We start from the raw sequence: 13358 nt of genomic DNA, 5'->3' as shown, positions 1-13358 counted from the left end.
GCTGCACAAATATAAAAGGCTAAGAAGCTACAGCTATTTAAGCCTATGATAAGTCTTAATTAACTGGGATTTTCAAAATGTATGCGAAGCAGAAAAAAAACATAACAAGCTCAAGCTACAGGATTCATTGTGGTTTCAGTTTTGCTAATTGCATGAGGGTCAATTGACTGCCAAAGCAGTCTGGGCTAATTTACTGATGTCACAATTGAACTGCTGTGGTGCACTCAATCCAATGAATCCCAAACAAAATATCAAATGATATTCTGTTTTCCAAAATTTATTTGTGTAAAAATTGAATGGCATGGATAAAAATAATCATCTCTTCAAATATTCATCTTCCCTATATTACTTTTGCTACTATAGAACTGTACTAAAATAACATTACATTAATTTTAATTAGTTTTGCATTTCAAAGCATTTCTTCCACACATAGTATGTTTTTATGCGACTTCTGTCAATACTTGAAGATAAAAGGAAAGCCAAAGGTTATATGTTAATTATTAATTATCTGTTGAAAATAATGTAATGAGCTTGGTTTGTATCAGGTCACACTAACTCTCAACTATTGTTTGTGAACTGCTGGAGCAATAAAAAACATAGCTCCAGGAAGGATAAACATTGCATTGTTAGATCCTTGAAAAAGAATAACTACTCTACCTTTTCGTAGGCTGTGTCATATACCCGTGGGGTTTTTTAAAGTACTATTTAATTGTGGGTTTTTTGGTTTTTTGGGGGTTTGTTTGTTTGGGTTTTGTTTTTGTGGGTTTTTTTGCATTGAATTTGGTTTTGTATGTTTGTTTTGGATTTTGGGGTAGGTTTTTTGGTGGGGGGAGGAGGAGAGTTTGCTGGGTGTTTTTTTTCCAACCTAACCTTTCACAGCTGTCAGCAGGTTCCTCCAGAAATAAATATAATTGCAAATCCTGTCACCGTGACCCTGCTATTATTTTGCCTGCTATCCAGAGAAGGGGAAGAAGCCTTGAAGGTGCCCAGATGAACTGCACAGCCAGTGTTTGCTCAAGAGGGATGACCCCAAGGAATGTTTGTGTGTACAAACATCTACAGAGAGTACAGAAGTCCCCCATGGAATTTGTTGATAGCAACAGCACTGACACTCACAGCAGTGAACACATTCTGCTGACAGAGTAAACCAATTAATAGTGCAGGCACTGAAAAATTCAGTTGGTAAAGTTATTTAATTTGCAGCTGCATTGATCTTTGCATCTGCTTTGCATTGATTATTAAAGCTCTAAGTTTAGCAGGGGGTCATCCATATAGGAGAAACTTCAGTGCCTTCAAAATGTTTTTGAAGAAAGAAACAATTAGTCTGTATATTATCAACACTAACTTTAAGAGATAAAAAGGTGGATGTGCTTATTCTGGAAGGCAGCTACTATCCATACTGGGCAAGGTGAAATGCAAACACTTTGGAAGAGATTCAGGAATGATCTGAATCCCACCTTACTGCTACTCATTTGCACACATATGTAAATGTACCTAAAAATCAGCTCTGAAAAAAAATCACATATTTGCAAGGAAATGGGTGTTTGTGGAAGCAGGAGCAAATGTTCCATAAACTACAAGCAATAAAAGTTATTGTTTGCATGATTTAATGTAATTTTTAGAATACATGGCTAGCATTCAACTGTAAAAAACCAAAATTTTAGGTAGAAAGGAAGAGCAGGGTAATAGAGTGGAACTATGCTTTCCAGGCTTGGATTTTGAGTTATTTCCCTGCTCTTTGGAGGAAGGACAGTTCAGACTTCTTTCTTTTATTCTTCTCCCATTGCAGGGGACTCACCTAAGCCAAAGTTGCCCACCCAGTGCAACTAAAATTTCTGGAAACTCTGAGAAAAGCAATGGAGTATCTACAGAGGAGTATTTGCATTTTTCTTTTCAAGACCTCTTACTGTAAATTGTCAAACTTTTTCATTCTCTCTTCATATCAGTTCTTGCAACACTTCTGTTGTTTGCAGCTAAATTCACTCTTTTCTTACATGGCTTTGAGAAACAGAAGGTTTGTTTGTGTTTTAATAAACACAAGCAAAAAACTGATGCTATGCTGCAAAGACAGGGGAAATACAAACATAAAGAGTCTCACCACTTTGGGCCAATATTCAACACCTGCTCTTTCTTTTTTTGTTAGGAGACAGCAATGAATCATCTATTTTGGTGCAATCCTGTTTATTTACAAAGAACACATCCACCATCCTCATTCCTTTAGCACTGTGGAAACCAATTCAAATTACTTTTCTTGTCATAAGTTCTAAAGGAGTTATCTGGCTTCTTCCCAGGGTCCCACTAAGGACTGCCTTTCTCACTGTCTGCAGTTTTTTGCTGACAGCTAGTTTGCTAAGAATTCTGCTAATGCTCATATGTTTATAACCAGTCCCATGGAAAACTCGCAGACCATGCAGCTCAAAGCACCCTCAGGTTCTGCCAAGTGGCCACTTGACTCAGGCAATCTTTTTCATTTGGGTCAGTTCCCTCTCTCTTTAAAATAACCTTAATTTTACCTTCCTGTTGCCTTGAAAACTTACCCCAGTACACTTGCAAGAGTTAACCAGAGAGTAAGACTTAATATCACCATTATAAAATTAGCATTATCTCCAGAAGCATTTTATATTCATATTTAGAAAGCTCAACTTTGATAATAAATTCTACTGAACAGAATATCACAACTATTAATTTTAAAGTACTGTTATCAGCAGTAAAAACTACATCCAAGCTTCCTTTCTATGCATATCCCAGGAACCACATATAATGAAATTAATTTATTTTGATTATTGCCTTTTGGGAATCTTCAGGCTAACTCCACTACACAAATGTAAGAAGGAACTTTGGTTATTATGTTAAGAAAAGCAAACAATTTTCTTCTCCTGGTCTTAAGTACATATAATAAAACACCTACTTAGTTTCTTTTCCCTAATTTATTTTTTTATTAAAGGACTCACAATTTTAGTTTTAAAATCTGTTGTTGTCTGTTATCTTCTTTACCTTCTGAATTTTTGTGGAATGACTAAACAGATCTGTTAGCAAGCTCTCACAAACACTTTGTATCAGCTTTGCTTAATTCACTCCCAAACAGAAATTTTTTCTATATAATATTGAGTCTGTCACTGGCACCATTTAATACTTCTTTTTACAGAGAACAAGCATGTTGTGAGCATTACCAATATAAGAATTAATCAGAGAGTTTTATGAAATGACAGTATTGTAAATACAACATCAGTTTTACAAAATGCAAGGGAAGAATGTGAAGAATAACTCTCAGTATGGGACATTTGACTCGATGGATTATTTGTATTGTTAACAAGAAGTCAGACCCCCACAAGTATCAGAGTATAAAGAGTGAACACTGTAAAAATTGGGCAGGATAAATTGTCATTTGGAAGGGCCTTTTATACTGACTGCAGAGGGAGTCCTGAGACAAGATCTAGTGTCAGCTACCCAGACATATTGCTTGAAAGGTTCACTCAGAGAGGAACCTAAATTTTAGGTTGGAGAGAATGCAGAAAACATCAATCTAAAATAAATGCCTTGGTTATCCTCAGGAAAACTATATCCAAAGATGAAATAAGCAGTCATAGCTCTACTGATTTCAGAGGAGCCTGAGCAATATAACACGTTGAGATTCTGGTCCTATGAATAGCTCCTTTGACTTCAGTAGGATTACTCACACAGCCTATGAGTAACTACATACAGATGTGTAAGATATTTGCTAAGCAACAGACAAGAAGATAGCAAAAAAGAAAAATTATCTGTGAGCTTAACAACTTATAAACTATATAATCCTGTAGACCCCTACACATATGATTACTATTATACACTAGGGTACATTAATTATGCATGTCAATATTTCTTGGTTTCCTTACATCTGCTGTTGTTGGTTTTTTGCTCACCCTGAAACACAAAGTATTGCTTTTGCTCATTCAAAAGCTGTTGTTCAAGAATACACCATATTCTCTGTGTTTTAGTATTGCTAAAGTAAATGTGTTGCATCCCATAAGCAATATCATATACACCAAAAGCCATTACTGTCTTTCTAAAAGAAATACTTTAAAGAATTGTCATTTGAATAGAAAGCAAAAAAGCTCGAGCTGAAATGCTCGTATTCTCCACATTCATTAGTGCTATTGACATAACTGAACTTCTTTGTTCTTATTAGAGTTACCATAGAAATGAGCCTAAAGCTATTACATGAATTGTTACTGCTATTAAGAAGTAGTCTACTTCAGTTTCATTTGTCTATTTGTAATTATTTTTGAATATTTAAGAGAATAAAACTACCTTGGTAACAAAATCAAGGCAGAAAGGTGGAGGGTTTTTTACACAAACATAAGCATATTTAATAAACAGAAGCAATAACTTGAGTGGCACCCACACACTGTATGAAGGAAGCATTTTCTACAATTCCATGTTTTTATGTTTGTATATGCTATTCCTTAAGACAGGCAAATGGTGCACAGCTGACTGCATAATGAGATGCTGTACATAAATGATATTAACCTTTAAAGTTAGGTAAGCACTTTACACACACAATCCATGCTTTCAAGCATTTTTTACCTAAAAGGGCAATCATGCATTACTTCCTCATTGCTCAAGAGCTTTATAGTGTATTACATGAGGAAATAAGAATCTAAGTACTCTTTAAAGATATGCACTTTCTGGTGTGTAATTAAAATCATATATTAAAAAGCGATTTGTATTTTTTAAAAAGTGCAAATCTATTTTAACTAACTGAGTGATCCAATATACACAAATGCATATTTCAGACTAGGTATAGGGAATATATTTTTATGATCAGGGTGGTGAAACCTCCATGCCTGGGGACATTCAAGTTCAAGCTGGATGAGGCTCTGAGCAGCCTGTTCTGGTTGCTCATTGCAGGAGGGTGGGACTGAGTGACCTTTAAAGGTCCTTCCCAACTCAAACAATTCTATGTTTCTGTGATTCTAGATAGCAACACATGACACACTGGCACATGTCCTTTGTGTGTCTGAGTGAAGGGAAGAAGGCACTTTATGCACATCAGTGATTACAGGCTTTTGGATTAAAAGTAACAATTCCTTAAAACATCTGAGGGGACCAACAGTACAAAAGGTGCACAAAAGGAAATCTGAGTAGCAAGAAAACTGGTTTACCTTAGGAAGGGTTACTTTGCTAAAATAACTCAAGTAGAAGCTTTGTGGTTTATAATCCCACCTGTGTGAGTTTGTTAGTGACCTCAGTGTAATCTTGCCAGCAAAAAGAAAAGTTCAATGCACTATTAAAAAGAAATCATTTGGATGCAGATTCTATCAGCAGTGTGATGCCTTTCAATCAGCAGTTCATGAGACAAAACCTTTGAGCCACTACAAATCTGGCAGGCAACCTATCAAGTTTTCAGTAAAATGATCTATGAACAGGTTATCTTGTACCTATTCTGAGCAGAAGACTGAATGAATATTTTAGATATGAAACATGCAGAGAAAACAAATAATATTCTCTTCATATTTCTTATTTGGCAAATCTGGGTGATAGATCTTTTCTTGTATAAAGGAGGAAAACAGTCAGATTGGAGCTTCATGGATGGGCTCTTGTGTGAATTTAGAGTATAAAATGCAAGAGGCCCAACAAATCATTTGGGAGAAAATGACAGCTTTTGGTTTTTCATCCAGTGAACTAGAAAGTCAAATTTTACTGAGAAAGGTGCTAGTAGAAAGATTTGTGAGCCTTTGGAGTAAAAAGAAGGATGAGAGATTAAAACCAAGAATACCTATCTGATCTTTTAACATAGTGTAGCACTCTTCTAAAAAATGCTTTGCATTTCCTAAACTTTGCAATATTTAGGAACCCCTTCATTTGATATGCATGTATATCTTCCCCTTTTTCTAATCCTGCATCACTTTCCATACTTACCTGTAAAGGTTATCTTGCTCTCTCATAAATGTTCCAAATTCCTCCTGCTTTGTTTTTGTTTTCTTGGGACTTTGAGTTGTATTTTTTTTTTAATCAAGACTTTTGAGTTGCTTTTATCAAGACATTGCTATAAGAATTATGCTTTGGAAATCATCTCATTGTATTCTGTATTATTCTTTCCAAGGAACAAGCTCCCTGAGATGAGCCATATTCCACTATCTTACTTCAGCCCTTCTTAAAAACCTTTTTTAAAATGTCACAAATCCATGGGAGGGATGGGTGGTGGAAGGTGTCAAGGGATGCCAGGCAGGAGGCTGTTCATGTTCTACTGCTCAAAGTTTCACTGATCTTTTTGGAACTATAAAATAAAAGAATGATACTTTCCATTTTCCCTCAATGCAGAATGTGAATAACTTTGATGGTATAAAGTCAGTGTCTGCTGTCTCTTGCCCTTTCAGAAGGCAGGAGAGAAGAAGAGAAGCTCATCCAGGAGTTAAAGTATAAATATAGAGTTTAAAAACTTGAGATAAAATATATCTTAAGAGACAGGAATGTAGGTAGGAAAAAATATGAACCAAAATTTTTTTATGAGCAAAAAAAATTACCAAAGCTCAAGGTCTTAACTTAGGGAAAAATTATTTCAACTAGATAAACTGAAAGACCAATAGATAAGGGAAAAGGAAGCTAAATTTAGTGTAGAAAAACATCAGGTAAAGTTTTTTGGAAAACATTTATCCACTTTCATAAATACACAATGTAACAGTTTCTTACCTGTACCTATGATAGAACCTAAATTTTAACTGCTCAGCAAGATATGGGCAGTGCTCTGAGCAGTGCAAAGCAAGTATGTGCTGAATGAGCAATGAATTAGGAAAGAAACTGGAGGGAAAATTTCTAAATTAATGGGATAACTGAGACATTCACTCTTCACAATGCAAACAACTTGCTCCTGCTTTGTACTGGATTGGGGCCATGCTATGTTCAATTTGGAATCAATAACGTCCCAACTCAGGCAAGCATTGAGGTCAGAGGGCAAAACAGGACAAGGTTCTGAATTTTCAGCTACACACAGGGCTCTACAAATCTTTAAAAAAAATTACAGGCTTGCCTCAAGATCCTGATAAAATGTATCACTAAAAGATGACAAGAACTGGATGGTAATGTTCCTCCTCTTTCAGAGGAAAGAAAATAAGGAGGAACAATAAAAGGATGCACAGCTTTTAATAGCAAGGTTTTCTGTATTTGTTTGTGTTCTTATTTATTTCTATTACTGTAGTTTGGGTCTATATTGAAGGTAACATCTAAAGAGTCAAACACTCCTGTCTTTAAAGAATGATGAAAGAGATTAAAAGCTCATCTGCCAAATGGGCTCTAAAGTAGATACTTCAGAAATCTTTTCAACAGTAGATTGTCTCTGTGTGCTATTCACACAATTTATTTGCAACACTTAATTGCAAAATCTTATATGTTACATATAAATAGAAGTTTTCTAGCTAGATTAAAGGAAAATATTGCATGGAATGTAATAAAAAACTTGTATTTTCCCACAGCTGGTGGTCAAGAGCAGATTGAAAATAATGGAGATTTCTTTCAGCATTTACAATTCATAATGCCACTGAACTCTAGCTACAAGACAAAACCAAGTTTCTCTAGTTGTACTCAAGGAAAGCCAAGATTCTGAACCAACCATAAAGCACTGGATTCTAATCCAGTTGCCAAGTATGTCCTTCTCTTTTGCTCTTCTGAAGAAGCTGGTTGATGTTTATGTTGCATTTATCAAATAGCTTATTTTAGCTTTCATAACAGTCTTAGAAGTACTTTTGATGATATTAGGAAAACAAAGCTTGGAAAACTTGAGAAACTTATTAGTATGAAAATATTTTCATTATCAAATGATGCCTAAAGACCACATTAAAAATATTATATTTCAAAAATCTAAGAGAGCAACCACAGAACACAAACCAGACCCTCTAGATCTGGGAAGGGGTACATTCATATTTGTTCTTAAAAACATCAATAAACCAACCTCATTACCATCTGGACTTAAATTAATGAACTCCTACATTCTATTACAACACAGTTTTGCGCAGAACTATCAAAGTACTGAGACAAATTTAAATGAAATGATATTATGTTGAATAATGTAGTTTACAGTAAATTTCATCTGTATTTTCAAGAAATAAGAAATAGGTGAGAATTTGCCCTCAGAAAATTTTTAACAATGTTCATATAAATAATAAAAAAAAAAACTACCAAAAGGAAACAAGTACCAATAACATACATTTTCCTTTATAGCACCACTTGAAGCTAAACCTTGCCATTAGTACATTATAATTTCAGTGAAGGAAAATTATAAGTGCTAGTTACCTGGGACTTCTAAAGCATATATAAATTCACTGTAGATCTACAGAAAAAGTTATTTAAACTGGAAATATGCATTTGTGTATATTTAAACATTCATAGTGCCAGTATACTAAGAAAAAAATCATTAAGTAGACCAAAGCCTGTCTTTAAATAAACCCTCAAGATTAGAAGGTTCAAGAAGGGAAAACATCACTGTCTACAAATTTTAGATCTCATTTATGAGAGCAAAATGAAATATCACAACTATCAGTATGCAGTCATATACATGTAGCAGCATAGAGAAAGTTAAAACTCATTTACATAGAGAAAGTTTAACCTCATTTAACTGTAATAAATTGTTAAACAGGTAAGAACAAAGATTTGGCCCACATTTTTCAACATAGCTTTAAGAATTTAGACCACAGAAGAATAAGGTTGAGTCTATGTATGAAAACTTACCGAAGATTTTAACTGTGCCACGGATTTAATGATGTAACTACTGATTCTAATAGAGAGAGAAATTTGCTCCTTTTAGGGGAGGTTCAGGTTGGTTATTAGGAAACATTTATTTACAGAGAAGGTGGTCAAACACTGGAACAGACTTCCTAGCAAATGGTCAGTGCCCCAACCTCATCAGTGTACAAGAAATTATTATTTATTTGGACAAAACTCTTATTAATACGATTTAACCTTTCGTCAGCCCTGAAGTGGTCAGGCTGAATAATTCTTTGCAGGACCCTTTCAACTGAAATATTCTATTCAATTATATTCTAAATATTCTAAATATGCCACCATAAGGAAATTTTACCTTTCTGCAGCCTAGTACTGTAGTTCCTTTAGTTCTTGACAGGAGAAAGAAATAAATTTTTCTCCTTCTTCATCACAAAAAAGTCAAGGGTATAAAATGACTTCATTTTATTTTTGCAGTGCTAATTTTTTTTTGAAGTGCTAATTATTTAAATTGGATATACATGAGAAAGGGAAGGAGTGACTGTTAATCAAAGTTCTCAACATATTCTGAAAGATAAAGCTACTACAATAATCTGAAAGTTATTGATACCTCTCTCCGTCGAGAAGCCCAACAGGTTTGTTTGATTTTCCACACGACAGCAGCTACCAGCAGTAAGGATAAGAAACAACTGCAATTACAAAAGAAAAAAAATAAGAATTGTAACTTGTGAAAAGCTTATTTCTTTAGAGTATCAAAGGTAATAAAAGACATTCTAGCATGGGAAAATAAGCCCCTTAAATTGGGGAAAACTAAACTCTGCCAGAATTACAAAGAGTTAACCATCCAAGTTCAAAGTCAAAGCAAATACACATCACATGCTCTGGTTTTCTCCTGGAAATGTTTCCATTAGCATGGGATAAGCTCCAGTACAACCCTCCAGATACCCACAACAGTCTCAACAAATATGCACTGCATGTTCCATGTTTAGTAGATGAAAAAAGAGGATGAAGTATAGCGAAAAAAAATATAGCTATTTATATTTCTTTCACTTTGTAAATTCTGAGTAATTTCCTGGGATGCAGGCAGGGTAACTACACAAGGAGTGTAATTAGTTTGAGGAGCTGGGTTTGCACAGTGACAATAGGCCTGTGTTATCTTATTGAGTATTTCCATGGGTAATTGCCCAAGGAAAACATCTCCAAGGACATCACCACATTACAGTTCCAAAGACACAACAGAAGAATTAAAAAAAAAAAAAAGAAAATTAAACACCTGCAGTGTACAATCAGAGCATACACCTTCTCTCTTGCTTCAGTATCTTTGTATTGTAACATTTAATCCATAAAGTATTTCAGTAGAAAGATCATTGAACTCAACCTCTTTTAGTGAGTGTCTGGATACTAGAAAAAGGCTTCTAAAGCTGGCACTTGTAATTACTCAGAAGATCTTTGAAATTTTAGACAGGTTTTTTTTAATATAAGTATCTGGATTTACTAATTGTGTGAAAAACTTTCACACCATGTTAGCTCATCTACTGTACAAAATGGTTTCAATTAATCTAACACTTAACTACTGAATTAACTACTAGACATCTACAATTTTTATTTTCTGCCAAAAAGCTTCAAAATATATTCTTTAATACAGGAAATACCAAGATTTATGGAAGTAGTATAGTTCAGACGAGTACTGTGCATAAGTGCAAAGTAACACCAATGTCTTCCTTTAAAGGCAAGTAAGTACAAGTGATTGTAAATTTATATTTGGCTGTCTAGAGAAGAGCTAAAAAAACCCCACTGACCACCAGAATAAATTCAGTTTTGCAGCAACATCTTTTAAGGTTTTTAAGTCAAGAAGGTCTTATAAATAGTATTTTCCAGAAATATTTCCCTTCCTCTACATTGCAGAGTCCAGCTGGTTCCTGCCACAGATGCTTTAGGGCAGCATCAGGGTACTGATGCGCTGCTAGAGATTGGGATGCTGTGCATGAAGCAAGGGAAAGCCAACTCACTCTTCCCCTCCTCTACAGTCCTTCCACAGTCCACTAAATTAGGGAAACAACAGCAACTCTGTTTGCAATTTTTAACTCAGCACTCCTGGAATTTAGAAAAGGTTAATACATGCAAGGGAGCTGGACACAAGAAACTTAGAGAGAGCCTTGCACTGTGTGACTGATTTATTATGACCAGGAAGAGAATATCTACCCTTAGAAAATTTTCTCCTTCACATTTATTAATTTCTTGAACAGTTCTCTTAAGTTAGTAGAATTAAAAAAATATTCAGAGTTCTGGCTGAAAGACTTCAGACAAATGGATTCTGTGCTCTGTATGTCAGTGGAGTGGGTCACACTGAATTTTCCTCTCATCAGTCAAAACATCAATTACTTGCAAAGCTAAAATCAGAAATTAGTGTCTTAAAGATGCACCCATAAGGTACTATAAACCATGGGAAGTTACAGCATTGATAATGTGACTTTTGTATAATCTTTTCTTGGCAAGTAAATATTCTACTTTATTTTTTCCTCTTTTTTTTATTTTAAGGGGGTGGTTTTTTAGGGGGTGTATCAAAATTCATGCTACAGAATGAATGAAGAAAGAGATGGAAAATAGATTTTGTGAAATTAACCTAGTTCCAGACTGTGGTGAGATAACATCCTTGCTTTATGTAGGGCAATAAAAATTAAAGCTGACTGCAAAGGATCTCACAATGCAGAGTGACTTGGCAATAAAATAAGAGAATGAAATTCAGTGACAATGAACTGAAGGCAATGTGCACAAGAAAAAAAACCCCACCACAACTAGCTACAAATACACAATGATAGGTTCTAAATTAGCAATTACCACTCAAGAGAATGATCATGAAGTCATTGCAGATAGTTCTTTGAACATATCAACTGAATGTTTAGTAGCAGTCAAAACAGAAAATAGGATGTTGAAAGAGATTAGAAAAGGAATAAAAAACAAACCAGAAAGCATTGGGATGTCAGTGCATAAATCTATAGTGTGCCTGTACCTTGAAGCAACCATCATCTTATCTCTAAAAATCTAAGCTGAATGTAAAAGGTATAAAAGAAAGCAGTCAGCTTGGTCAGGGGAATGAAATGGTAGAAGAAATAAGTTCTCTTTGGCTTTGAAACAATAGGGATTTGAAGGGAGTCATGATAAAGACATTAACATCACAGGCAAAAAATGTAAAAAACCAGCAGGACAGGTGTAGGTGGATGCTCTCCAGTCCCCCATTATACTTCTTATCTCCTCCTTGTGACAGAGATATAAAAACAGAAAGTGCAGTGCAAATTAAATGAATTGAAAATTGGCCATCAGGTAGATAAAAAAGAAACTGTCAGCAGGGGACCAACATCAGAAAAGGGAACTTCTAGATGAGTTACAAAGTTCCCATCAGATCCACTCAGTTTTGATGGGACAAATTTATAATAGCTGAGAGATCTATGCATGACACAAGGACAAAAGTGGTGAATAGTGGTTAATGGCACAGAGGTTAAAGAGATTGTACAATGGTCAATTTTTAGATTTTTTTAATACATAATCATTGCTAAGTTGCATTTATGAGAACAAGGAAGTCAGACTTTATTTACATTGCAAAGAATTTTTTTCCCTTGGAATGAAAGAGTTCCCAAACCAGCTTAGAGACCAGTGTGAATGACAATTCAGTATGAATTACTGCTGGGATGCTGAAACAGAAAGGGTTAAAACAACCTTAAATATTCAGGTGCACAGTAGTAAGCAGCACTTGAGAGATAAATTTATCACTCTACAAGGTACTGCCAAAACAGATACTATCAGACTTCTTCTTAAAGCTTTGCCATTGGCATTTTCTGAAAGGAGATTGGAAAACATGGAAAGAATACAGAGAAAAATCACAAAAGGTATTCAAAATTTGGAGCAAATCTTTTGCTGACAGTGACTTCACAAAAAAATCATTTCACTTTTGGAAAAGACCAAGTGGCAACTTGCCTGCAATTAATCCACATGATCACAGATTATGTGCACCATCTCTGAGTCTCCAGTTGAGACTGAGTGCCATCCAAATCAACAAACATTTGGATAAGTGCCTTTGCAAAGCACATGAGTTATGAAATGCTATCCCAAGAATGCCTTTCTGCATTTATCAATGTAAATCCTCCCAATAAGACAATTTCCAAGACACTCTTAAAACCACAGCAGCCCAAGTATTATTAAGATTTTGTGCTCTCCAGAGCAAACAAAAAGTGCCAGAAGACAAGGATACAGTTTTGCACAGTTTCCCCTTCAAACCACGTTGAACAAAACTCGAGGAAACACTAAGAAAGCATGCCTGGAAAAGAGCAATCCATCATCAGCACCCTGGGTTACAGGTTGGTTGGAAGTTATTGTCCTAGCATGACTTTGGAGACAATAAACAACTGGAGAACCAACGAACTGCAGAGGAAGAAGCCTTGAACACAGTTTGTTTCCAGCACAGCAAAGGGGCCAAGGAAAGGCTGCAAGAAAACACCAGGGCTAGCAGGGAGGTCTGGGCTATGCAGATGCTCTGCCCAGAAGGGCTCTGGGCAATATGAAAACAGAAATAGTGATTTAATAGAACAAGGAGAAGGGAAATTGCAAGGAATAATTACTGCCTGCATAACTATTTTTGCAATCAACAGAGCAAATTTTTGACTTCCAGAGGT

The 13358-nt window shown here is 35.3% G+C and overlaps 1 protein-coding gene across 2 annotated transcripts in view; it reads right to left on the bottom strand.

The window, feature by feature from the left end:
- The window catches only part of ATRNL1 (attractin like 1), a 428662-nt gene that overhangs the window by 193794 nt on the left and 221510 nt on the right, over positions 1 to 13358 (bottom strand). For both annotated transcript variants that reach the window (XM_058810434.1, XM_058810433.1), the window contains exon 26: positions 9302 to 9380. In XM_058810434.1, the coding sequence (XP_058666417.1) occupies positions 9302 to 9380 (79 nt within the window). The remainder of the gene's footprint in view (positions 1 to 9301; positions 9381 to 13358) is intronic.

The sequence above is a fragment of the Ammospiza caudacuta genome, chromosome 9 (assembly GCF_027887145.1).
Source record: "Ammospiza caudacuta isolate bAmmCau1 chromosome 9, bAmmCau1.pri, whole genome shotgun sequence".
Lineage (NCBI taxonomy): Eukaryota > Metazoa > Chordata > Aves > Passeriformes > Passerellidae > Ammospiza > Ammospiza caudacuta.
The sequence above is the reverse complement of the archived record's forward strand: the minus strand, read 5'-3'. Positions and strand labels throughout refer to the sequence as shown.